Raw genomic sequence first — 27,925 nt, forward strand, 5'->3', positions numbered from 1 at the left:
AAAAGAGAAATAAAACCATAAATTTAATCTGTTCCTACCATGTGCTAGACAACAGGTTTCAGTTGTTTGTTGAGATGTGTAGTCCCATTTACTATGAAGCCATTAAATCTCATTAAAAAAAAATCCAGTCATTTGGTAAAGAAGAAATAGCTTACACTTAAGGACATTGGTGACCAGTTCAAACCACTTAAAGAGAAACTGATCTAAACAGGATTTTATTTGTAAAATGCCAGGCGCAGAATTTTGCCTCTCTGAGAGTTTTATTCTTAATATTGTAGTATATTCTCAGTATGTGTTTGTAGTCTTTTCATTGATTACTGTCCCCTTTATTTTCTTTCAAGACCAGATCCTCCCTGTTGTAAGTAGATGGATAATGCACAATAACGAAATTATAATTATATATGATAATATTCAAATAGCTTCCAGTAGTTATGTCATCACATATGTACATACATTGAAATATGAATTTCCTTTAATAATCTTTCTGAACAGAAGCGAATTCCCTGACACTTGATCTAATTTCAATTTTCCCAGTCAAGGGGTGTCTTGTATCCTCCACTATTTATTTATACTTTTTAGTGCTCAACAAAATGACTTTTTACCTGATCTCCTTTTTGTTTCACACTCGGTCAGCAAGTGTTTATTGAAACGTGGCACTAAGGAGCAGGATCTTGGTGTTATTCTTAGGGAGTTCAGAGTGATGCTGAGCAAAGAAAACACAGACTTTGTGACAGCAGAAGGGAGCTGTGGACACCTGACACAGAGGTCACCTGGGAGGGGCCAGGATGCCAGCCAAGCCTTCCTGTAGCCAAGTCCCATATTTGCGCTGGTGTTTTGGTTTGCTCTAGTAGATGGAGACAGGAAGCCCTGGGCCAGACAAAGCTCTAAAGGAGCTTGGCTTTGACGATGAGCCAGCCCTCGGCGGGGCTAGCTGTGGCTTTGCACGTGCTTGTGGCCCAGGTGACGGCTGCACCAGTGTGGTGTGACAGTCCCTCACAACAAGATCAACACACAGCCCCTGGCTCGCACAGAGAGAATGTGATGGGATTGGAGATTCAGTGCTGGTATATGGAGAATGGAGGGAGGAGAAGATGGCAGACATGTATTCCCTTAGGCCGTGTGTGTGTGTGTGTGTGTGTGTGTGTGTGTGTGTGTGTGTGTGTGCATTACAGGTATGTGTGTTTGCATGCATGTGTACACATGTGTATATGTGTGTTGACATGTATGCATGCGTGTGTGTGTGCGTGTGTGTGCAGGCATGTGTGTCCTCCTCCCCCCAGATCCTTTCCCCTCCCCTTTTCTGTTTCTTGAGGACATTTATGATGAAGGAATGTTGTTTTGTCCTGATTCTTTTTATGTGCTTTATTAGTATACTTAGGTCACACTACCCTTGAATCCCTGGTGCAAACCAACTTGCTCTTGACATCTCATCTTTTTAATGTGTGGTTGGCTAGGTCTTTTTAATAGTTCTCTGAATTTCATGGACATCTATGGTGATACCCACTTATCTCTAATTTTACTTTTAGATTTCTTCACTCCTTTGGTTAATTTGGCTGAGGGTTTGTTAATCTTGTTCATTTTTTTTCAAAGAACAGCCATTTCATTGGCTCTTAGTGACCACTCCATTAATTTCTTTCCTGGTGTGTATTCCTTTAGTCTCCCCCAACCCCCTGCACGGCCCTGGCTTCCCAGATCACACTCTCACTTCTCCTTCCGTTAAATTTGTTCTCTTCTGGTCGTAGACGTAATTTTCTCAGCGAGTATTTAGGGATGCCTTCTAGCCACGTTGTCTTCTGACACTTTCTCCCTCACTCGGAGGCGCACGCCGAGGGTCCGGGGGTGAGGCGCTGGCCTGGCCTGTCACACCCAGGCCCTGGCAGGGGCACAGTGTTGCACAAGGATGGTACCAGGGGACGCTGCGCCCGCAGGCCGCTCCCTTTCTCCTGAGCCAGGAGAAGTCTATCTGCCGGCTGCAGAGTGAGGCCAGCCCACCCACCGTGCCCAGTGCTCAGTGGAGCCCTCCCCTTTCCTCAGGGACGTCTCACAGGACTAAATGGTTCCCATCTCTGCTTGCTGCCTGGCTCCCTGATGCCCGGAAGCCAAGAGCTAGAACTCTTGATTCGGGAAACAAATCATTGCTTCCCCCGAAACATCCACTTTTTTATTCCCTCAGCAGACTTGGGAATGGTGGCCGAGTCAGTGAGCAGGGTCCTTGGACATTTGTGCAGAAGTGTCTGTGGCTGTGCTCTGGGACCTAGGCCCTGGGACCCAGCGGGGCTCCAGTGCATTTTTGTCCAGCCTGGGCCTGCCCAGATTCAAGTTTCCCTTGGGCTCCACCTGGTGGAACGCAGGTGTCACTGAGCTATTTGGCTTGTTGAATTGGGGACACGTCTCTGTGCATACAGCTGCAGTGATCTTCTTGGTGTCTTGTTCATTTGTCTTCCTTTGGGCTACTGGTTGGTTTCCTGTGTTAAGGAATCACGGGGTCCCTGTTAATCCATGCAAAATGAGAGGCATGCAGAAGCCAGTCACCAGAATAAAAGGCTGCTGTGCCTGGTCACAGACTTGAGGGCCTGGAGGGCTGAGCCCGGAAACAGTGCGCAGGGAGCTGGGTGTTCCTTCCTGCAGCACAACGGTGAAGCACCTGGAGTGGGCTAGGACCCAGCGTGGATGGGGCAAAGGCCCCGTGCAGCCTGGGCTGAGCCAGGCCAGGGGAGAGGGGGACCCCACACGGCCCCTGCTAACTGCCTTGTGTTGTTTCGCTTTTCGTTGCCTCCCTCGCGGATGTCTCCCCAGCTGTGTAGAGCAGCGCCCTGGCTTTGAGTGGCCCTGCAGGCACCCGACCAGGACGAAGGCCAGCCGGCCTGGGTGGTGGGGAGGGACGGCTGGGGGAGCCCGTGCATCTCGTTGTAGCGAGCACTGCGTCCCTGAGCCCTGGGACCTCTCCTGGCCCTCCTCCCCTCAGAGTAAGGAGTTCCTTTCAGGCATGCCTGTTTATAGGTCCCTAGATGAGACAGGATTCCCAGGAAAGGCCTGGCTGTGCCTTAGAAAGTGGTCAGGATAAACAAGACGGTGGGGGGAACCTGAGAATTCTCGGAGAACCTCCCTGTGAGAGGGCAGCTGCTCTGCAGGCCGCGGGCACGTCAGCCCGCAGGAATTATGAGCAGGAACTAGGATGGAGAGAGCAGGGGCCACGTCCTCCCCTGGGCCCTGCTTGCATAATTAGCTCTGGGATCTGAAGAGGTTTTCCTCCTGTTGCTTCACCACTGCTGCACTTCCTGATGGCCCGTTTTCCATCCTCCCGGGCTGTGCAGGGATCTGCATGCGCCTGGCTTCTCTGTCTCCTCCTTTAGGCCAATTCATTAGCACCAGGTTTGTGCTTTTTGTTTCTTTCAGGATCGATACTCGTTGTTAGGTTGGTTTAAAGTAATCCACTGAAGGGCTTCGTTTCTGTCCCCAGATACCAGGCTTAGCTCTTGATGCGATGCATCGGGGCCCTGAGCACACAGCCCGAGAGCCACCACACGTGTCGACACGCATGCTCGCAGCCTCTCCGTGCATCCTGCTCGCGGCAGGGAGCAGGCGCTCGGGGCCCGGCACGGGAGCCCAGCCTGGCTCTCTTGCTGGACCAGGACTGTGTCTGGCCACTTTTTATCCCACTTCCATTTCCTAAAACCACACCTGAGTGAAAGGCTCAGGCATTGGTTCTCCAGCCCCTGGGGTAGGTCTCTAAAGGTGGAGGAGGGGCGCGGGAGGGGAGAGGGAGGGAGAGAGAGCCTGCAGGAAGGGGCTGGGAGGCAGCGTCTGGTGTCTTCACGGCCACCTCTGTGAGCTGTTCTGTCCCCTGCACTCCGGCGCCCAGGCCTGTGGTCTGCACTGGGGGTGTCTCCGGCCCACTGCACACAGCCTCCTTCCATGCTCGCGGGAGGGGGTGGCAGACGAGCTGCCTGTGGCTGCCTCTCCTGTGGGAAGAGCAGGCATGCCCACTCCAGACACTGCCTCGGCCTGCAAGGGGGGACCGGAGGCCACCAGAGCAGCGGGCAGAGCAGGAAGGGAGCCAGCCCCCGGTCACAGCTGAGGCCCTGGGTCTTACTGCTCATGAACCCGTCCACCCTCACCCCTTTCCTTCCCCTCTTTGCTTTCCTGGGTGTTTGGAAGTATAATTCCATGCCCTCCATGGATTCAGTTAAATCAAACTACTCAGTGAGTCCTTCCATCTTAGAACATTTCTGCACCCTAAAAATTGCTTTCTTGCTCAGCTAACCTTCCAGACACATCTCTGCCCTCTGTGTCTGTCTCTGTGTCCTGTGTGGGTGTCTCTCTCGGTCTCTCTCCCTCTCATGGGGTTTATCCCTATTGAGGGTAGGCCAGGCTCTGTGTAGATGATGTCAACAGCACAGTCTCCTTCCCACGTCTATGTGCTGGGCTCCCGAGCCCGCCTGCGACTGACCATGTTCAAGTCCACAGTCAGTGCTGCACCTCACTGTGCCGCAGCCCTTGTGAGCAGAGCACTGAGCCCCGTGAGTACATGATCCTGGAGGAGGAGAGGCATTCTGGGCCCTGGGGAGGGGGGGAGGGCAGGCACAGCCGCTGGTCTCCTGGGAATGTGTGAGCCCAGGAGGACTGCGAGGCAGGGGCTTAGCCCGGTCACGGAAGGTGAAGCCCTGTGGGCTTAGAGTACTGCCAACTCCAGCCGCTCGGTGATTGGAGGGGAGACCAGATCCCAGGATTAACCCCCCATCTATGTGTTGTTTATTTAATACCAGATCCCAGGATTAACCCCCCCATCTATGTGTTGTTTATTTAATACCAGATCCCAGGATTAACCACCCCCCCTTCTATGTGTTGTTTTAATACTCACTGAGCGTGGCTCTCAGGAGACTCACAGTTCAAAGCCATCCAGGATGAAAGTTCACAGCACCCCATCTCAACCGGTAAAGAGCTGGTGTGGGGGTGGAGTGTGCCCCTGCCATGCGTGTGCAGTGTAAACAGGGGAGTCACCAAGCAGGTCACCCTGAGCACAAATATAAGAGCCTGTTCCAAAGATGATGAGTGCAGAACACACTGGGGTCAAGGTTCAAGTGGCTGTGTGTGTGTGTGTGTGTGTGTGTGTGTGTGTGTGTGTGTGTAGGGGAGGGGAGGGGAGGGGAGGGGGGAGGGAGAGAGAAATACAGGGACTCATCCAGGGCACGGAGCGTGTCTTGTTTTTTTATATCTCCCACTATACAATACGCATATAAGAAGGCTTAGAAAAATCATAGTATTTGGCATTGAAAATGCTATTTGTTTATGTCTTTAGCCACAAAAAAAAATTAGGAGCCAGAAAATCATTTTTTAGCTTCTTCCTCTCAATTGCTGCTGTCATTGTGAAGTTTTTCAATGTCTCAAAACAGCTCAGGAAGATAAATGAATAAACTGGACCATTTACTAATTTAACTCTTCAGAATTCAGCATGACTTATGCCCTGTCTTGTTTATTGCTCAAATAAGCAAAAATCAGAATGGATTGTATAGTTATTTTGAAATACACTAAGTCCAGATCATTTTCTTCTTCCTTAATCATTTTTTAACTCATCCATCTCAATGCCGGTAATGGTTCATCACAGAGCCTGTGTGGACGCTATAGAATCAATGACTAAGAAGGGAGGAGGAGGGGCAGAACACTGGCCAGCCCCTGTGGGAATCTCAGTGTCTCGCTCTTTACACACACACACACACACACACACACACACACACACACACACACACACACACACACAGAGGCCCTGACGGTTCCAGAGCAGCCCAGAAAGAGATAGCTTGAGATCAGTGGATGAATGAGCTGGGCTCGGCTCGCAGCCCAGAGCACTGTGCAGTCCTCATGGTGGGGAGAGGGGCCTGGGCCTGTCTACTGGAAGAGTGGGGGCGGGCTTGCGTGCAGTCTCCTCGGTGAGCATCTTTGTAGATATTTTTTCCTTCTTTTATAAACTCTTCAAGCCAGAGCTGAAGGCCTCTGTGTCTGAGCAAAGAGCCCTGGGCTGCGATCCGTCAGGATGCCGTGCTGTGTCGTTTCCTCCAGCTGTGGAGGAGGGGAGCCTGGGGGCCTTTCCCTCCTGCAGTCCTCTCCTGCGCCTGCCTGCCCTGGCTCCCTCACCTTGCCCTGTCTTCCTCCCCGAACGCCAGCACTTGATTCTCAATAGGCATCCTTGACTGCCTACCGGCACCTCACTTACAGCCAGGAGGAGGTGGAGCTTCAGACACATTCCCCGTCTATACCCCACACGTGTGTGAACCCGTGTCTATACTCCACACACGTGTGTGAACCCATGTCTATAGCCCACACGTGTGTGAACCCATGTCTATACCCCACACATATGTGAACCCGTGTCTATACTCCACATGTGTGTGAACCCATGTCTACACCCCGCACACGTGTGTGAACCCATGTCTGCACCCCACACACGTGTGTGAACCCGTGTCTATACCCCACACGTATGTGAACCCGTGTCTATACCCCACATGTGTGTGAACCCGTGTCTATACCCTACACGTGAGTGAACCCGTGTCTATACCCCACACGTGTGTGAACCCGTGTCTATACCCCACACACGTGTGTGAACCCGTGTCTATACCCCACACGTGTGTGAACCCGTGTCTATACCCCACACGTGAGTGAACCCGTGTCTATACCCCACACGTGTGTGAACCCGTGTCTATACCCCACACGTGTGTGAACCCGTGTCTATACCCCACACACGTGTGTGAACCCGTGTCTATACCCCACACGTGTGTGAATCCGTGTCTATACCCCACACGTGAGTGAACCCGTGTCTATACCCCACACGTGTGTGAACCCGTGTCTATACCCCACACACGTGTGTGAACCCGTGTCTATACCCCACACACGTGTGTGAACCGTGTCTATACCCCACACACGTGAGTGAACCCGTGTCTATACCCCACACACGTGTGTGAACCCGTGTCTATACCCCACACACGTGTGTGAACCCGTGTCTATACCCCACACGTGTGTGAACCCGTGTCTATACCCTACACGTGAGTGAACCCGTGTCTATACCCCACACGTGTGTGAACCCGTGTCTATACCCCACACGTGAGTGAACCCGTGTCTATACCCCACACGTGTGTGAACCCGTGTCTATACCCCACACGTGTGTGAACCCGTGTCTATACCCCACACGTGTGTGAACCCGTGTCTATACCCCACACGTGTGTGAACCCGTGTCTATACCCCACACGTGTGTGAACCCGTGTCTATACCCCACACGTAAGTGAACCCGTGTCTATACCCCACACACGTGTGTGAACCCGTGTCTATACCCCACACACGTGTGTGAACCCGTGTCTATACCCCACATGTGTGTGAACCCGTGTCTATACCCCACACGTGTGTGAACCCGTGTCTATACCCCACACACGTGTGTGAACCCGTGTCTATACCCCACACACGTGTGTGAACCCGTGTCTATACCCCACACGTGTGTGAACCCGTGTCTATACCCCACACGTGAGTGAACCCGTGTCTATACCCCACACGTGTGTGAACCCGTGTCTATACCCCACACACGTGTGTGAACCCGTGTCTATACCCCACACGTGTGTGAACCCGTGTCTATACCCCACACACGTGTGTGAACCGTGTCTATACCCCACACACGTGAGTGAACCCGTGTCTATACCCCACACACGTGTGTGAACCCGTGTCTATACCCCACACACGTGTGTGAACCCGTGTCTATACTCCACACATGTGTGTGAACCCATGTCTATACTCCACATGTGTGTGAACACATGTCCAACCCTACACACGTGTGTGAGCCCATGTCCATACCCCCCACACACGTGTGAACCCATGTCCATACCCACACACACACACGTGTGAACCCATGTCCATGCCCACACACACACGTGTGAACCCATGTCCATGCCCACACACACACGTGTGAAACCGTGTCCTCACACCTCACCATCCCGCAGTCCACTCCTCGCCGTGGACCAGTCCCAGCCGTGAGCGCCGCATTTCCCCTCGTTTGTGCTTCCGTGGGGTACGTGAGGTTGAAGGCTCTGCGTGCATGAGGCCCCCGCCCCTTTGTGGATTGCTTGTTGGTCTCTCTCTCGTTCTTCCACCCCATTCTATGTTTTGCCATCTTACCTTTTGGGACAGTTCTTTACATCTGTGATTTTCACAACTTGCCAAGCACATGCTGTAAATGTGGGTTTCTTGCTGTCAGTTCCCAAGGGCATCTTCTTTTTGTGTCATAGGAAAATGTAGACGTTCCATGCGGTCGAGTGTATTCTCCTTCTTGTGGGCTCTGGGTCATTCTTGGGGAGACTTCCTGTCTTCTAAGGCTGAACAGGAATGCCCCGTGCCTGGACTGGGGCGTGGCTCAGGTGCGGGAGCGTCAGCCCAACAACATCCAGAACACACAGAGAGGTTCTGTCCAGGGTTCACCTGAGATGTGCGCTCTCTGACCCCCGTCTTCTGGCGGCCTTCCCAGCCCACTCACCCTCCCTGGCCCCTTGCTGCCTCCACTGTGGGTCTTTCTCCAAGCCCGGAAGCTTCACGGCTCTGAGACCTGTCATCTTCCCCTCATCCTTTTCTGTGCATTGTTTGTTTGCATTGTTTCTGAAACCGTGACTTGGAAATCACTTCAGAATTTTTCTAGTTTGGGCCCCGTAGTGCCCACCAGCTCCGCCCTTCTCCCTCTTGCTTCTCCTCCCGTGCCTAGAGACTCTGCACATCCGTTTCCTCCTTCTCAAAGGCCATGCGCTCCAGACAAATGAGTGCATTCACAGCTCTGTCTTCAGTGTAAATGCCCACGTGGCAGCTTCCTCAGGCACACAGAGGTTGTCTGTCACTTCTCCACGTGGAGTGGGGCCTTCCAAAACAAATACATAATCGCTCTTTTCTACCTGTTACCAAACATACTGAGATGGTTATTATAATAGTGTTAGGAGGTTTTCTTTATGTTTTGTTTCTTAAGAACTTCGCACAGATAGGATTCTTGAGTAAATCAAGAATGAAAATGACAAGTGATGTCCCATAGGAGATAAAAAAAAAAATCTCCCCCAATTCTCAGTCTGTGCCTACTCCCTCCCCCAACCCCTGAACTGTTATCTCTATCAGCAGAAACAAAGGGTGTGATCTCTCCTGAGACACAGGCGTTAGAATACAAGAGTGACCTGGCCTTGTGCTTAGAAAAATATCACCTGCCAGGAAAGCCAGAGGTGGAAATGTAAGCTGTAGGGGTTTTCTGCTGTGTGACTGCACATTTCGAGTTTTAACTTTGACTATCCTGCATATTTTAAAAATTGATGTAGAGACTTCCCTGCATGTGGCTCGTGGTGAATATTTACCCTGTGGGTTAAGTGGCGATGGGCCTATTTCAGCTTCCTATAAATGATGTATATCGGAAAGATATAATGGAGACTGAATGAGACATACAGCTCCATAAGCAGAGACAAACTCCTGACGCCAGAAGGGCTGGGGGAGGAGGAAGAGACGTGGCTGGAGGATAAGACTGAAGCACTATAAATTCCTGGTTCCCAACACTCTGCTCTGTTTCTGTTTGTCTGTCTGTCTTCTCAGGGACCCTCAGAGTCTGGACCCACCGGAAGTCAGCAATGCAAAGCTCCAGTACGCAGGGTGGGGCCCCAAGGGGCAGCAGCTGGTAAGCAACCCAAGGTCAAGTTCAGCAGCCGTACGTGACCTCCTCACCATTAACGCTGTCTAGACTGATGGCTTCTCCCTGTACTCAGCTGTGTGTGCACACATGTGTGCGTGTGTGACTGTGTGTGTGGATACTCATGTGCATCAAGACCAGGATATCTGTGTATGCAAAATGGCTGTTTCTCTTTGGAGAGAGAATTTTCAGGAATTGGGAATCGCATGCTATGTGAATTTTCTGTCACTCGGATGAAATGCCCGAGAAAACTGCTTCATGCAGGAATGTTTTATTTGGCTCATGCTTTCATACTTCAAGCCACGGTTGACAGGTTATGTTAGCTCTGGGCCTTTTGCAAGACAGAGCACAGAGGAGGAGGGGGTCTGGAAGAGCAGAGCCACTCACACCAAAGCGGCTGGAAGCAGAGAGACGGAGTAGGAATGGGTTAGGATATGTCTATCAAGGCCCTGCCCCAGCGACTCACTTCCTTCAAACCACTACCGCCTTCTAACCCCCATTCCACTACGGACTGAACTTCCATGGGCCAACCCACCAGTGACATTAGCTTGCTCATGTCAAGCGTCACCATCTGGGTACCACGTCCCTGTGCATAGGCTCTAGATTTGCTGCGAATTGTGAAGATGAGGTTGGGGAAGGGTTCAGGGTGAGAATGATCTGCGTTGTTGAATTTGGCTCTTGGAGCTCCTCTTCTGGTGAGGGTTTCATGAAGAAGGTAGGTCTCATGTCCCCGGCCAGCTGAGGACAGCCCATGGAGGCCCCCATGCATTGAGGCCACTCAAATTGGCAAGATCGGGCTGTGTGCAGCCCTGTGAATTGTAAGGACGGTGTAGTTGAACAAGGTGCTCATTGTCTCCTGAAGCGGTCAGCGTGCAGGGGTCGGCCACAGCGATTCAGGAAAACGTCTGTGAGTCCTGCTTCTCTCTGTGTCAAGAAATGATGCTTTTTCTCCGGCATGTCGCGTGGACCAGATGGCTTGAAGTCACAGGCAAGGCAGATTCGCTGGAGCTTCATTTTAAAGCTGTCTGTCCCCAAACTACCATGGAAAATGGTCATTTCTTAAATTTTGCATGGGATTCTATTAATTGGGCTGCCTACTGACTTATGAAAGAAAATAGTCTTTCCCCTGTAGCACAATTATACTTTTTTGGTTGTGGGGTTTCTTCCATGGTCTTGAATTAGTGGTGCAAAGAAACAGGGGTATAGGTGCCACGAAAGAATTTTAGTGATTACTAAGGTGTGCCTAAGGCTATCAGTATATTTAATTGGTCAAAATCAGGCTATGGTAGGAGGAAGTAAAAAAGAGCTGGCATCAGAAGAGGGGGCCCCAATCCCTCAGCTAAATGTTTGTTGAGGTAGGAAACAAATGCCTAAATGGATTGTTTACTCAATTAACACAATCACCGTTCCTGAGGGTTCAGCATAAAATAATTGGAGCGAGAGAAACACTCGAAACATAGAACAGTGAGCCACCTGGACACTGATGGGGAGGGAAATGGGGGGACTGGGTGTCCAGTGCAGTGTCCACTGCTCATGTCTGGCGCCGATGGACTTGTGGAATTTCGCAGTTTACAAACTTACATGAACTTCGAATTTTTTTTTTGCCAGTCCTGGGCTTGAGCTCAGGGCCTGAGCACTGTCCTTGGACTTTCTCAAGGCTAGAGCTCTACCACTTGAGCCTCAGCACCACTTCTGGCTTTTTTCTATGTACGTGGTACGGAGGAATCAAACCCGGGTCTTCGTGCATGCTAGGCAAGCACTCTACCACTAGGCCAAACTCCCAGCCCTGAACTTAGAAATTTTTATCATGCTTTTTTCTCTAAGTTTTATTTTATTTTTAATTGACACACACATGTACAAATTTATGGGCTGCTTCGGTGCACGCAGACTGGCAGTGCTGACCACATGAAGGTGACAGGCATGTCATCACCTGACGTGACTGTCACTCGGAATCCTCTGTGCCTTTTGAAATAGACAGTGCACCAAGGGGACCTGTTACAGCCTTGCTGTGCGTAGATCTCGGCACATTCTTCCTGTCTTAGGGCAACCTGTGTCTGGAAAAAGAAAATGGAGCATACATAGATCCCTAGTGAAATACTTAACATTCACCAATCCTGATGGCTGTTAGAATGTAGGAGAAATTAGAAGGGTGGTGCTACGCCGGACGCTTGGCAACACATGCTGCATGTGAGAAGTAAGGCTAGAACACGGGCTGCCTGCGACTGCAGGACAAAGGGAAAGGCAAGGGAGGCCCCCTGTGGACGTCATCTCCTGAGGGGCTCCTGACATGCCTCCTTGTGCTGGCTGGCAGAGACCGTGCGCCGCGTCGAGAACAGACGGTCCCGTGTGCTGAGCAGGGGTCGGGAAGGAGGGGTCTGTATAAGGGTGACCGACCGTGTGGGGCCCTCAGGCTCCACTCCCCACAGGCAGCTGCGCATCTGATGCAGACACAGACAGTAGAAGCACTGGGTCCCAAAAAGCCTTTCCGTGAACCCTGGCAATGGCGGGATCTGTCCAGGGCGATTGTGTGTCCTCACGTCCTCGGTGGGGCCAGCCTGACCCAGGCGTCACCTCCCAGCGGCAAGAACTGCGGAGCCCACTCTGTCAGCCGAGGAAGCTTGCAATGAGGGAAGAAGATCTGGCCAGCGCTGATCCCTTAAGTGACAGCCAGCCACAAGTCCCTCGTTGCCCTTTATTTTAAGACGTAAATATTGTTCCCTAAAGTAAACGTGCTCTAATGATAATGAGGTGGATCACAGCACGTCATTCCCCTTGGGGAGCGGAGAACACAGCTGCAGCTCAGCTTCACGGCAGAGCCCGGAGCGCCTCGCCGCTGAGGGATGGCAGCCTTCCGTGGCTCAGAGAACCTGATTCTCCAGAAACAGATCTGGGGGCTGAGGAGCAGTCTCCAGGGCTGGTCCTCTCCTCCTCCGACGCCAGGCCTGCCCCTGCCCCCTCTCCTCCTCCATCTCCTCCTCCATCACCAGGCCTCCCCCTCCTCCATCTCCTCCTCCATCTCCTCCTCCATCACCAGGCCTCCCCCTCCTCCATCTCCTCCTCCATCACCAGGCCTCTCCCTCCTCCATCTCCTACTCCACACCAGGCCTCCACCTCCTCCCTCTCCTCCTCCATCACCAGGCCTCCCCCTCCTCCATCTCCTCCTCCATCTCCTCCTCCATCACCAGGCCTCCCCCTCCCCTTTCCTCTCCATCACCAGACCTCCCCCTCCCCTTTCCTCTCCATCCCCAGGCCTCCCCCTCCCCTTCTCCTCCTCCATCCCCAGGCCTCCCCTGCCCCCTCTCCTTCATCGCCAGCAGCCTTTCCCACCAAGATATGCATCACGGCATGTAGTCTCAGAATCCTGGTCCTTCCTGCATCTTCCTCTCCCTGGATGTCCTTCACTGGGTTCTCTGCCTGCCACATGTTGTCAGCAATTCCCACGAGATTGTCTGCTTGCTAGAACTACGAGCCATTCAGCATTTTGGAATGTCCCTTTGTTTCCAAATATGTCATTCCTAGCAGAGCCTTTGAATGTATGGAATGATCCTCGGGACCGCTCTGCAGCGGCCCAGGGGATTGGTGAGGGGACATACATTTTCCCTGGGGAAATGAGCCACGGAGCGTCTCACCGCTCTGACTGCACTGCATCAGCCATGGAGAATCAGGGCTGGGCTCTCTGGAGTCATTCAGAGTCTCTCCCTCTCCCCACCCCGCTCTGTGCCTGGCTTGCTACACTGGTCGTGATAAATGAGCATCTTCGACGAGTGAATGTAATCAGCGCTCTGGAAATCGTCAGCAGCTCGGGATGTGAAGAACCGCACAGAGGCGCTGGCGGGGAGGCAGGTGGGGAAGATGGCGGAGGAGGAGGTGGGCAGGGACCACACAGACTGCCCAATCCCCAGTCCAGGCCTGCTTTCTTAGGTCTGCTCCTGTCAGGCCAGGCCATCTCAGCCAGAAGTCCCCATCGCACCCTGAAGTCCTGCCTTCTGAGTCCTCGTGGCCTCCTAGCTGCTTCCCGAGTCATCTGCTGTGGCTGGCCCTCCACAGTCCAGCTGGCATTCTAGCTCTTTCTCCTCCACCCTTCCTTACCCGGGCAGCCCAGGGAGCCCGGCTGAGGCAGAAGCGTGGAGACTGGGCTGCGTCCCTTGTGCCCGAGGCCCACAGCAGCTCATGGGGGGTGCGGTGGCCGCCAGAGGACAGAGAGCATTTCACTGACGTTGACCATCCAGCAAAGACAGGCAGCGATCTTTCCCGCAAGGTGAGCGTATTTAATGAAACGCCGTGCACACGAAGCGGTCCAGGCTGAAGCGACGTCCCATCAGTGACTTAGAAAGGCCTCTAATCAGTGCGGGTTCATTTGGTATCCATTGTAAAAACATGTATCACGGGCACCGAAGCCCATGACAGAAGCCAAGAAGGTAATATCACAGGAGTGGAAATCACCTTCTATATCCTCAGGAAATGATGTGCCTCCCTCCAAACTCAACACAGTCCGTCAGAACCATGGTGCTGTGTCCCTGCGTCACCTCAGAACTGACTGGTCCTTGTGAAAATAGGCCGAGTTTTTTGCAAATAGCTGCAATGGGTGGGGAAGTATCCCGGCCGACAGTGACCTCGGCTCAGGACTGGAGACACGGTATGGGATTGTGGAGCTGCTCCATCTACCCAGACTCTGAAGTTACAGAGCTGTCAGCACGCAAAGTGAGCTTTGAAATGTAGGATTGCAGAGGAGGGGAGAGGAGAGGGGGGTAGCAAATCCTGATGAGGTGACAATGCTCCCACATCAACCTTGCTAGATGAGTGTCAGGGAAGCACGGGAGACAAAATTCTTCACAGGGGAAACCTATATCCTGAATGCACTGGGAGCAGGACATGTTTGACTTCCTGACCTTGGCTTATCTCATGTAACGCGACGATCTCCAGTTTGTACCAAGTTCCTCAAAATGATAGTTTCATTCTTCCTCATGGCTAACACCCCACATTTTACACCTAAGTGTGGTACGTCTAAATGGTCCACATTTTCCTTCTTACTTACTGATTCTTGGGCCCCTTGGCTATTTAAAATGCTGCCACAAATCTCTGTCCTGCATGTTGATGTTTCTTCCTTTGCACACATTCCTAGAGTGCTACAGCGTGGCCACGAGGTGATCCTCCTCTCAGTTTTCAGTGATTCTTCGTACTGACTTCCAGAGTGGTTGCGCTAGTTTACCTTCCCACCGAGTTTAACGAGGGCTCCTTTAGCCACGCGTCTTTGCCAGCATTGGTTACTTGTTCTCTTGGTAAATTCCGTTCTGAGTAGGATCTCTCAGTGGAGTTGTGAACGTAGACTTTGGAGCTGAGAACGTAGATTGTTTCTTTCTATACTTCATCTTCTGCCCCAGCAGAGTTCAGGAAAGGCTGTGTCTGGGTTAAAAGCAGGCTAACTCAATCGCTCACCTTGTTGGAGGCGCAAACCACCTTTTTTCTTCCTAACATAGTGTCTTTAATGCCACTGCAATGGAAACAGTGTGCTTGCGATTGTGTGTGAAGAGCCAGTGTCAGTCAGGAGCCATGGCAGTGTGAGGGTCGTGGACTCGCAGACCGTCTGTCAAAGGAAACCTGTGAGCAGGCAGCGTTCCACGTGAAAGGAGAGTGTTCCATGACGAGAGGTCATGGAACAAGGCGCTTCTGGATCGAAGCACCGTTCAGAGGTGGTGATTTGAGACCAGAGCCATGGCTGTACAGGCAGCCAGAGACGCTGGGCCTCCCAGAGGGGACCCAGGGCCCCTGGGGGGGGGTGAGGTCTCCCTCCATGCTCACACGTGATGGAATTCCCCAGGGGCAGAGAGCACACCTCTTCATTTCCCAGCTGGGAAAGCCTCCGTGTGACCACCCACCTCTCCCACCTCCTCAGCCACGGACGAGCTCTGTGACCTTTCTTCCCCTAACCTGCTGAAATGATTGTCAGCCCCACTTGTTCCAACAGCTAATCTTCCAACTCTTGGTTTTATTATTCAGTTCTCACTTCCCAATAGCTTTATTCCCAGACCAAACGTAAGCTGCTCAAGGACAGAGACGCCTTCCATTATGCTTCTATCTTCCACAGCCCACTGCTCAGGGTGGAGCAGAATTCGGGTTTTTGACAAATACTTGTTAAATAGATGAGATCCTGTAGGGATAGTAAAATTAAATGTCAAATTTATGGACATGAGCTCCAAAATTCATAGAAATTGGAAAAAACGTGAAGTTATATCCTAAAAAGATTTAAGATTTCACGACTTGTCTGCTGGTTAATTGACTCTGCCGCTCTAGGAGCAGTGTGGAGAAGGACCTCTAGATGGTTGAAGCTGACATTTCTCCTTACAGTGTTCATGAAGCTGTGAAAGGTCTGAAAACAAAGATGTGAGCTTCCCCGGCTAAGCCCTGTGCAGGCAGGAGGGTGGGGAGCAGGGTTGGGGGGTCCCCTCTTCTGCCCACTCCCAGGGCCTGGCTGGTATTTGCCCTGGCCTCCAGGGAGCAGTTAGACCCCAGAGATTCATGCACACCCCCATTCTGCAGTTTGGAGCTGTGTTTGGCCCCCACCCTCATCACTCCGGAAGTGGGGGCCTGAGGAATTATTTCCTGAGTGGTCGCACAACCCAGAGACCCCCAATCTCCTGAGGGGATGGATGTGCAGCTTGCTGAAAGCCACGACATCGCAAGACATGTTGGGGATTTAGCAACATCGAATGATTTCCCCTGCTCTTTTCTTCAAACTAGATCCCTCCTAGACTGGAACGTGAGCCTTCTTTGTGTTTCGAAGGACCTCTTCCGATCCTGCTCTCTGGGGTGGTGATTCTCATGGCTCACGGGGTGTATGCAAGAGACATGGGTGAGAGCAGGCAGGCAGTGAGTCACGTGCAATGGCAGCCCCGGTTAGGGGTCTTTGTTTTGTTTTTGGAGGAGGTAGGACTAGGAATGGAACCCAGGACCCTGTGCTTGCTAGGTAGGTGCTCTACCATATGAGCCACGCCCCCTGCCCCAGTTTTATATCTTCTGGGGGTTTACTTTTACGTATGTGGTGTCTAGAACCTGGTACAGTGAGTTCTACTCTAAGGAAGAGTTAGCAAGTGAGTGAACTGATTTTCCCGTCTGTTCACCTAGTTGGGAACTAAGCCTGAGCCTGTAATGGTGTAGTTTTTACTCTAATACTTCTCTGGCCCCGCACAGGTGGAATGACGTTTCCATTTCCCCAGCCAGTCCTCCCTCGAACAGCCCGTGTCTAGCGGTGACCCCCGTCCATCTGCCTGCGCAGCCTCCAGCTCTCACCCACTCTCTCCTTTTCACACTGCCAAATTCCATCCTCCATGCCCACCGTCACCTCGCACCCAAATTCCTGCAGACATCCGTCTTTGCTTCCCTGCCCTATTCCAGAATGTTCTCGCTTTATGCTGCACCTGAGAGGTCTTTTTCTAAAATGAGCGTGCTTTTAGCAAAAAGAATGTGTGCCTTGGGCTCACAACCTAAAACAAGCTTGGAGAGAAATGGTAATAACATTTTGGGTTTTTCCTCTTCTGTGTATGTATTCTATGTTTACCCACTGCTAAGTATACTAATGATACCTACAAAAATAATGGTAGGAAAATTCCCTCATCGATGAGCACTGCTGACAGAGATAGGGGACTTGATTTACAAACTCAGGTGAGGCATAACACCAGAGACTCTCAGAATACTGCAGTGAATCTGGGAGGAGCCCGTGGTTAGCACACCTTTGGGACAAGCTCTTTAAATGGAAAGAACCCAGTGGATGGAGATGGCTTGAGATGGACTGGAGGGTGCATTCTGGCCCTCAGGCCTCCCCTGGAGAAAGGTAGACTCTGCCTCCTCACTGGGAAATAGGGTTTGTAAGGCCCAGCAGGGACGGTGCAGAGGCTTGGATGGCCCTTCTCAGCAGGGACCATGCAGCTTTCCTTTTCCCAGCCACAGATGTTGGGGAGAAAATGAACGTTATTTTGAACCTGTGCCAGAGGCCAAACAATTTTTGCACAAGTGATGAGAACATTGCAAAATGTAGAAACATGAACTTTGAAGAAAGGCCATTAGTCCTTTTGACCTTGAACCTTCTGGGTCAGTTTCCTCATCATCAGAGCAGGTGATTAGAACACCTGTTCGGTGTGATTACAAGGCAGATGTGGAGGCAGGTATGTTCCTGAGCTTAGCATTTGGTCACAGGGAGCCCAGGGAGCCATCCACACCTCCCAGCTCTTGGTCTTCCTCCCTGTTGGATTTCTATCCACATAGGACAGCCAGCATTTTCTTTTCAGCAGGATCTCATGTGTACAAAACCTTTTCCAGTGTCTGAAAGAATGGCAGTTAAACTTCAGGAGCCGACAAGCAGCGAGGCGTCTGATAGGTGCTTCTCGGGGCCAGCGGAACTGGAGTGTTCCAGCTACAATTAGAGGCATTCAGAGATGGTCTGGATGCTCAGGAGACATCCCGCTTGCTGATAAAAGCCTGGGGAGCATGAGGTTCTGTGACCGAACGCTGTTTGTGCTCCTCATTTACCCACAAGTACATTCTACCTCGCTGGAAGCATTTTTTAAGGAAAGTGGCCGTCTGGGTCAGTTCAAAGGGATTTTCAGAGGCAATGGGCTCTACATTTCATCGAGTCATAGTCTCTGGGTTGTGTTTCCTTTGTGACTGTGAGCTCCTGAGGCCATGGGCAAACCCCTTCCCGTCGGGTCCCAGTAAGTCTCCTCCAGCTCCTGACTTCACAACGCCTAACGACACCATGCAGCCCAGTGTCTCCGGACCGTGTGAGCAGTGTGCAGTTTTACCTTATTAATGAACATTTTCATTTCGCGTAACTTCTGGAGTGCATTGCTTTTCCAGAAGTGCTAATTACCAAGCTCACAGGAGAAGGTCGGCTGCATATTAAGCTGTTTCGCCCTGAGCTCCCTGCTGAGCTCAAAGATGGCCCAGCCAGGCTGCAGATGGAGGGAGGCCCTCCTGGGGCAGCTCGTGGCATGGGGCAGCTCCCTGCGTGGGGCAGCTTGAGGCCCTGCTCCCAAGGGAGTTACAGCCACATCTTTCTCAAGGGAAAACCTTTTCATCCGCTTGAACTGGTGGCGTGTGACCTGAGCTATCCACCCATTGCATCTCCCACCACCTTCCTACCCACATCCCCAGCAAGTCCACCGGGATATGGTCTTCTTAGTCAAGTGAAGGATGATGAGTCTAGAAGGGCCTTCAAACACACGAGAGACACCATGGTGCTACGGAGGATCACCCAAGGGCTGGTCACACCGTGTCTGCATCTCTTGGGTCACAATACCAGATGCCGTCACTAATGAAGAATGGAAGGTTATCATCCCCCACTGTTCCAGAGGCTGGAAGCCCAAGTCACAACTGACAAATGGACAGACCGGGCTGGAGACCAGATTCCTGCCCTCTCCTCCAGGTCCCCGTGTCAGTGTCAGAGAACTGGCTGGGGCCATGCCCAGGGCCACTGCCCCAGGTGACACAGGCCCTCAGGCCCCCACAGCCCCCGTGACACCACGCCGGTGACCTTCAGATTTTAATATATGAACCCGAGGAGGCAGGCCCCTCCTAACACCACATGGACACAGCTCAGTACAGGATTTCAGGTTGGTGGATGGACCTGGCCCGAGGTCACAGCACAGAACCCCAGCCAGACTCCTGCTCTGCCTCCCTGGGTCAGTTACTGAACCACTCCAGGCCCATTTTCCTCTAAGATGGGAACTCCTTGGCATAGTTGATACTATCTGATATATGTTCTGTGGTGTGCAGGGGCATGTGGGCAGCCAGGCACTTTGCCTGCAAGTTACCAGGAGCTGGTGCCCAGGTCAGCTACCAGGGGTCCCGGCCCCAAATGGCCTACAGGTCACACTGACGCAGGAGGGAACCATGACATGGCAGCGTCCCTGGGCAGGGAGGGTCCGGAGCTGTGTGTGGCCAAGGTCGAGCAAGAGTTTGTGTGGTGGAGGGCACGCCTGTTGGTGTGGCAGAGGTCACCCATGTGCTTCTGGGAAGGAAGCCTCATCTCCTCCCCCAGAATTCTCAGTGCCTCTGCATCTCTGTGGAATGGAACTTGTTAGCTCGAATGCTCCATTCTGTTGGCCAAGAGACTGGTAAGACAGGGTAATAATGGAAGATGGCACTGGAGACCAGGTGAGCACCTCGCCTCTGGAGGGGCCTCCTGCTGCCCAGTTGGTTGGGACCACAGGAAGGGAAAGTGTTATGGGTACACGGGCACGGGGAGTGTTTTCCACAGGGCTTTACCGTCCTCTGCCCGTGGACACGGGCGCCCTGGACACAGCTCCCCACCGGTGCCCACTGCTGGAGATGGGCCATGGCAGGCACTTCAGTGGCTTCTGCCATCTGTTCCCTATTCCACTGTGAAAGTACTACCAAGTATAAAAAGTGAAGCATATTTTTTAAAAATGGGGAAGGAAAACCTTTCATGTAATAACATTGAGGGACTCGCGATTGCTAATTACCATGAATATCTCATTCACTGCCTTATGTACTTCTTACAGTTGCAGTTGGTTCCATTGTCAGACCTTTTGCCCACCGTGACATAATTAATAGTTTATTTAATGGAGTGATTATTGCAAACATAATTTTAATAGCAGTATTTCATTGAATTTTCATTGATTTGTGCAAATTTAATAAGCTATTTTTCTGGTGGACAGCTAGGCTCTTTATAATATTTCACAGCATAACTCAGGCTTTAAAAATGCTTTGGGGCTTAAAATGTTCCTGAAGTGAATCACCGAGTCATCAACTATGAAGCCTTTTTTAAGGCTCTTGATACATATTTGCAAATCTTCTCATGAATGTTTAATCATCTCTCTGATTGCAACCTCATGGCATCAGGTAAGCATGCATTCGTTTGGGGGAAATCTTGCTAATTCTTCTATTTAAAACAACTTCTGTGAACATAATTCTATTACATCTCTATCTAAATCAGCATACATTTAGTTATCATTCATAGTTGATTAAATTTGCATGCATTCAATGGTAAATTGATTATTTTCTATAAATTAATCCCAGTGACATCTTTCTTGTGCATTGTCTGGTTTAATCTTCAGCCCATTCATCCTACCCTGATTTAGCTTTGTAAATATTAGAGAGGACAGCAGGGCAGTGACAGGGATTGCTGGGCTACTGGGCCTCATATTTTCGCTGTTTGTCCTCTGAGGAGGCATTGATGGGCAGAGACAAACTTGGCATCGGTGGAGGCAGAGAGATGGACTTGCAAGCACTGCAGATCCAACATCTCCAAGCAGAGCACTGAGCCCACCCAGGCTTCAGGGCGCCATTGTGAGAGGAGGGAAGGTCCAAGAATGGCATCTTCAAGATGTGCAGGCGAAGCAGCTGAGTGCCGCTCTGCTATAAAGCATCTGGGTCTCTGACACACACACAGCCGTCACTATCAAAATCCACATGGCCCACAGCCCAGAGAACCTGCGCAAGGCTTCACTGCCTTTTTGGAAGCTCAAGGCCATTCATCTCTGGACTGTTTACCAAAAAAGTAAAATCCCAGAAATGTTCCATGAAAAAAGAATTGATTTTCTCTCACCATATGTGATATTGAGAATTCATTCATTCTTTGGAGCCAGAAGATGGTTTCTGGCCCCCTGTGCAACTTGAATTTAACTGCCACGTGAAAAGATGTGTGGAGCAGAGACCAGCAGTCAACTTCTCAGGGCGCCCCGTGGGTTTAGTTCTCAGTTCGCAGCTCCTGTGTCTCCACTCAGGCCGGGCCCAGAGCTCCCGGTGCTCCTATGACTGACATTGCTTGTACTTTTTGTTATTTTTGGCTATTTTGCCGTCGTGCTCGGGGACCTCTGGCAGCCTGATGCCCCGACGAGAGTGAGTCTGATGTGCTGGCCCGTGTCGGAGCCCTCCATACACTTGAGAAGCCGTGGCGTGGCGAGTTGTGGACTTAACCTCTCTCTGCACCCCACGCCATGCTTAGCTACCCTGAGCCACATCCGTTCTCTACAGAGCAAGACTCATACTCCTTTCCTGGGTGCTGGGGCAGTAGAAGGGCCAGAGTTCAGACTTGAGAGTCTGTACCCTCGGCGAACCCCGGATCCTCTGCATACAGGGGCGGCAGGCATGTGACTCATGCCCCTGGGGGAGGCAGCCCTATAAAAGCCATCTTACTGGAGAGCAGTACTCAGAAAGAATAGCAAATACTGATGGATATAAAGTAAGAATCCACCCCAATCCTCTCATCAGTGCAAGGCCCAGGGTCCCTCCCAGATGGAGATTTTCACTTGGGGCTGGTTGCTGGACATGTTCACCAGTGTGTGACGGCAGATTCTGCACACAGCTGCCCCCGCCGCAGGTCTGCCTGGTGAGGGGACCTTAGTTTCATGGGGAGAAGCCCGGAAGGGAGCCTGTGGTTGGGTGGTTTGGGGAGAGTGCTCCCCACATGATTTGAGGAGCACAGGAAGACATGGTTCTCAGAGGAAGAGCTCAGTACCCAGGCCTGGGGCCGCTGGAAGCCAGGGACACAAGAGTGACTTCCCACATGGGACAGGCCACGTGGGGTTCAGCCTGGTTCTGAGGCCATGGCGCCGCCTGTGTTTGGACATTGTAAGTGAAGTCTTGTGATCACAAGCACAGACACCTTCGGGCCTCTCGCCCAGCCCAGCCCGCACAGACCTCCTGACAGAGACTTCTCAGGAGAGACCAAGGACGCAGGCGACCATGGCCACGGAGCCCCACCTGTCTCAAGGCGGTCCCACCTGGCTCCCTAGGGGAACAGTCCACGCTCGGTGGTCAGCGAGGTGGACAGAACATGCCCTGTCTGCCCTAGTCGCACATCCTCCCATCTGAGCAAAGTTGTACACCGCCTCGCAGCACTGGCCGGCCCGGAGAAGCTCCCGAAGGCGGTGCAGGCTGCTCAGAGGTCAGCACTCGTGTCGGGGCGGCCCACTGCAGGGAGGGGAGATTATCACGCACAGACCGGCTCAGTGGAGTGCAGCGAGCTGCGCGTCCCGGCATGCCTGCCTGAGAACTGCTGCTCTGCATCCTCCGCTGTGAAGCCATTCTGTTCATCCGTCAAACCAAACAGCTTCGCCATGGCATGTGCCCTCCGGTGCTCAGGGGTTGGCATGTGCCCTCCGGTGCTCAGGGGTTGGCATGTGCCCTCCGGTGCTCAGGGGCGTACACGTGAGACTTGCACACTACAGTGCTCAGGGACCAGTGTCAGGAAGCTGGGACTTGAGGTGTGGAGGGGAGGGAGGGTAGATAAACGGAGAAGAATGGGAATGCAGTCATAATATTCAGTGTACACGTGTGAAAATGCAAGCAGGAAAATTAGTAGGATGGGCTGGGTTGGGAGATAGGAAGGAGAACAATGCAAGGCATTGATGAAGATGCATTGTACTCACATAATGGCATGTTGAAATATAACTCCTTTGTACAGCTACCTAGAGATAATCGCGGTAGAAGAGGAAATGTCTAGAAAAGAATTCTCGCCGGGTTCCAGTGGCTCGTGCCTGCCTTCCCAGCTATTTGGGAGGCTGAGATATGAGGATCATAGTTCATAGCCCAAGTAGGAAAGTCCATGAAATTCTCACCTTATCTCCAATTAATCAGCCAGAAGTGGAGACATGACTCAAGTGGTAGAGCACTAGTCTTGAGCGGGCAAGCTGAGAGACATACCCAGGCCTTTGGTTCAAGCCTGAGGACACACACACACACATTTTCTGGGTGACAATGTGAGTGGAGCACTTGAGAACGATCCTGAGACTGTCTCAGCGCGTGAATCTTCTCGCCACAGAGTTCGTCGGAAAAGCAGTGACCTCGGGCTGTGAACAAGCCTTTGGCTCTCCTGGGGCTTCTCTGCCCATCTGTGCGAAGTCCTGTCATAATTTGCTGAGTGGAACGTTGATGTCAGGATTTTGTAGGAAAGAGCAAGGGGGAAATGTTCAAGCACCAGCCTCGCCACCACAACTGCATCGCGGAGGACGTGAAGAGCGGGCACTCAGCGTGTTGAGTGGCTAATGGGACCGCTCGGTGTGCTTCCAGCCTTCAAGACTTCTTCCGTGAATCAGCTCCCTTCACACTCACGACAGAAGCACCCAGGGAAAGCACAGCAGGCATGGCTACCGCACTCATGGCCGGGAAACTCGAATGGCAGAAGGAGACTTTCACTTTATCCCCAACAAGAGTCAGTGTGAGAAGAACCGAGTGTTTGTTAGGAATTCTAGGCTGGTGGATTCATTGCTCAATAGCAAAGTTGTGATTCTTGTTACTAAAACACGGAACAAGGAGACACAAAAGTAACAGACTTGACCACTAAATCAGAGGATAAACCCCCAGCGTGGTCCCTGCAAAGGCCCCGGGCAACACAGCACGGCCAGCTTTGCACACAACGTCCACTGGTGCTACGTGCTGAGCGTGCTAAGTGCCACAAGAACCCTGGACACTTGTCACCAATGGCTCCTCCAGACAGCTTTCCCAGACTGCGACAGGCCAGCATCAAGCAAGGAAGTCCACTTCCTCGTCTAAATGCCATCGGGGCGGCCAGAACACAGGTCTCGATTTATTGTTGTTATTCTACGATTGGATTGTATAAATGCTGGAAACTGAGCTCTCGGGGCTTTGAAAATGGATCCTCCCCTCCCCCAGACGCTGCAGGGCCAGCTCCGTGGAAAAACTCATCTCCTCGCTCCATAGCAAGCTGACCCAGGTTTCTGCACCTGTGGTGGCTGGCCGCGACGACCACTGTTATTTCCACCCATTTTTCTCCGTGACGTTTTAGTTACGTATCTGTGAGGTCCAATATGATCCTTCTATACATCTCAGATGAGGTGACCACGGTAATTATGAACGACGTGCGGGAAGCCCTTCTCGCTTCTTGGTGCTGGGAACAGTTCAGATCTTCTCCTCAAGCTGCTCTGAAGTACACAGTATGTCACTGCTGGTCTGGAAGCTGTGCCACAGCCAGGGATGCCAGCCTCCCCCTCCATTAGCCAGCGCTGCCCCCTCCCTCGCCCCAGCAGTCTTTCTGAACCAGGCCCACAGGGGAAGTCGTCTTTCTCATGTGCCCTGCTGGCTGGCTTCCTGGCGTCCTGGTCTGTGCTCACTGAGAGCAGATGACGGTGGGGCTAGCTTCCGTGGCATCAATGCCCCACGCTAAGCTCCACTGCTGTCTTCATCAAATGCTCAGCTATTCAGCACGTCTCCTTTTTGCCCTTGATTTTCCAAAACTAAACACTAAATGGCGCCCAATTATAGTAATTATCTCCTCCTGTTCCTGATGTCATTAGATCCCCTCTTTAGCTGTGTGCATCTCCATTTGCCTTATTGCAGCCCTCCTCAGAACAGACAGCTCCTGCCTTTATTGTAATCTGCAAGTAAGTTTTAGAAATATTTAGGGTATCGATTATCACTTAGTATGTACACAGATATGTGTATGCAAGCTCACACACACCTTGATTTCTGCTGAGCAAATTGTCTGAAAAAAGGAAGCTGTATTAGTGTTGCAGAGTTCCAGAAAAATCAAACAAAGCCCCAGTTAGTTTAAAACCCTAGCTGAAAGCCAGGCATGGTGACCACGACTGCAATCCTAGCTACTCAGGGGGCTGAGATCTGAGGATCACAGTTCAAAGCCAGCCTGGGCACTAAAGACCATGAGACTAATCTCCAATTAACTGCTAGAAAATGGGAAGGGCACTGTGGCTCAGGATGGCAGCCTTGAGCTGTAGAACTCAGGGACAGGGCCCAAGCCCAGAGTTCAAGCCCCATGACCCACCAAAAAAAAGAAAAATTATGTGTGTGTGTGTGTGTGTGAGAGAGAGAGAGAGAGAGAGAGAGAGAGAGAGAGAGAGAGAGAGAGAGAGAGAGAGAGAGAGAGAGAGAGAGAGAGAGAGAGAGAGAGGACGCATGGATTTCAGTATTTGGTCTGAACCAGCATTTGGTTTGGGGACAGAAATGAGTGGAACTTTCTAGCAGCCAGGGCTGTCCCCAGCCTTCTGCTGTGAGGGCAGTAGAAGGCTTAAGACATCTGGAAATGGAGGAAGGAACTGGCTGTGGCAAGTTAGGAGAAAGGCCAGGCGCGCATGAAGGGAACAGCTGTGTCCCTGCTCACTGCAGAGGCTCCGGTCAGGGAAGGGTGGAGCCAGGAGACACGGCTGGGAATGGCGTAAACAGGAGACATGAGACACACGTGGGTTGAAGAAGAGGAAACAAAAGCTAAATGGTTAGAAAGCGCAGAACCGTGCAAGGAGCGATGCTGGCTTGGCCGGGAGCCACGCTGGCCTCAAGGGAATGGCAGGGGAACAGCATGAGAGGAATGTGAGGCACAGGCAGGAATCCCGAGCCCAGACCTACACACCTGTCCACTGACGCAAAGACACTGTGTCCTCCAGGGACGTGGTCACAGGGTTCCTAGAACAGAGAAGCCCGAGGCGAGTAGCACTTTCTCAAATACTGATGTGGACAGGGCTCTTGGAGATAAGCAGGAAGGGAACATGAGACCTGACCCAGGGCGGGAGAAGGCCCGGTGGGTGGTTGTGCCCAAATGACAGCATGACAGCAACTTCCCGGGGGCCTGCAGAGCCAGACTCTAAGGCAAAGCAGCAGAGCCTGGGCAGCTGGGTACCTGCATGGTGAATGATAGAACGGTGCCCAGCACTGCACCCTCATCTCCTGTCTCCAGATCCCAGCACTGCACCCTCTACTCCTGTCTCCAGATCTCAGCACTGCACCCCCATCTCCTGTCTCCAGATCTCACCACTGCACCCCCATCTCCTGTCTTCAGATCTCAGCACTGCACCCCCATCTCCTGTCTCCAGATCTCGGCACTGCACCCCCATCTCCTGTCTCCAGATCTCAGCACTGCACCCCCATCTCCTGTCTCCAGATCTCAGCATTGCACCCCCATCTCCTGTCTTAAGATCTCAGCACTGCACCCCGATCTCCTGTCTCCAGATCCCAGCACTGCACCCTCATCTCCTGTCTCCAGATCCCAGCACTGCACCCCATCTACTGTCTCCAGATCCCAGCACTGCACCCTCATCTCCTGTCTCCAGATCTCAGCACTGCACCCCCATCTCCTGTCTCCAGATCCCAGCACTGCACCCTCATCTCCTGTCTCCAGATCTCATCACTGCACCCCCATCTCCTGTCTCCAGATCCCAGCACTGCACCCTCATCTCCTGTCTCCAGATCTCAGCACTGCACCCCCATCTCCTGTCTCCAGATCCCAGCACTGCACCCTCATCTCCTGTCTCCAGATCTCATCACTGCACCCCCATCTCCTGTCTCCAGATCCCAGCACTGCACCCTCATCTCCTGTCTCCAGATCCCAGCACTGCACTCCCATCTCCTGTCTCCAGATCCCAGCACTGCACCCCACATTTCCTGTCTCCAGATCCCAGCACTGCACCCCCATCTCCTGTCTCCAGATCCCAGCACTGCACCCCACATTTCCTGTCTCCAGATCCCAGCACTGCACCCTCATCTCCTGTCTCCAGATCTCAGCACTGCACCCCCATCTCCTGTCTCCAGATCCCAGCACTGCACCCCCATCTCCTGTTTCCAGATCTCATCACTGCACCCCCATCTCCTGTCTCCAGATCCCAGCACTGCACCCTCATCTCCTGTCTCCAGATCTCAGCACTGCACCCTCATCTCCTGTCTCCAGATCTCAGCACTGCACCCCCATCTCCTGTCTCCAGATCCCAGCACTGCACCACCATCTCCTGTCTCCAGATCTCATCACTGCACCCCCATCTCCTGTCTCCAGATCCCAGCACTGCACCCTCATCTCCTGTCTCCAGATCCCAGCACTGCACCCTCATCTCCTGTCTCCAGATCCCAGCACTGCACCCTCATCTCCTGTCTCCAGATCTCATCACTGTACCCCCATCTCCTGTCTCCAGATCCCAGCACTGCACCCCCATCTCCTGTCTCCAGATCCCAGCACTGCACCCTCATCTCCTGTCTCCAGATCCCAGCACTGCACCCTCATCTCCTGTCTCCAGATTCCAGCACTGCACCCCCATCTCCTGTCTCCAGATCCCAGCACTGCACCCTCATCTCCTGTCTTCAGATCCCAGCACTGCACCCCCATCTCCTGTCTCCAGATCTCAGCACTGCACCCCCATCTCCTGTCTCCAGATCCCAGCACTGCACCCTCATCTCCTGTCTCCAGATCCCAGCACTGCACCCTCATCTCCTGTCTCCAGATCCCAGCACCGCACCCTCATTTCCTGTTTCCAGATCCGAGCATTGCGC

At 52.3% G+C, this 27,925-nt stretch overlaps 1 protein-coding gene across 1 annotated transcript in view; it reads left to right on the forward strand.

Annotated features, from left to right (window-relative positions):
- Positions 1 to 27,925, forward strand: part of Dpp6 (dipeptidyl peptidase like 6) — a 498,824-nt gene that overhangs the window by 396,059 nt on the left and 74,840 nt on the right. Inside the window, exon 7 of the mRNA XM_090333593.1 lies at positions 9,589 to 9,670. Within this exon, the coding sequence (XP_090189719.1) occupies positions 9,589 to 9,670 (82 nt within the window). The remainder of the gene's footprint in view (positions 1 to 9,588; positions 9,671 to 27,925) is intronic.

Source organism: Megascapheus bottae, chromosome 5 (genome assembly GCF_031878675.1).
Source record: "Megascapheus bottae isolate mThoBot1 chromosome 5, mThoBot2.hap1, whole genome shotgun sequence".
Taxonomy (NCBI): Eukaryota; Metazoa; Chordata; class Mammalia; order Rodentia; family Geomyidae; genus Megascapheus; species Megascapheus bottae.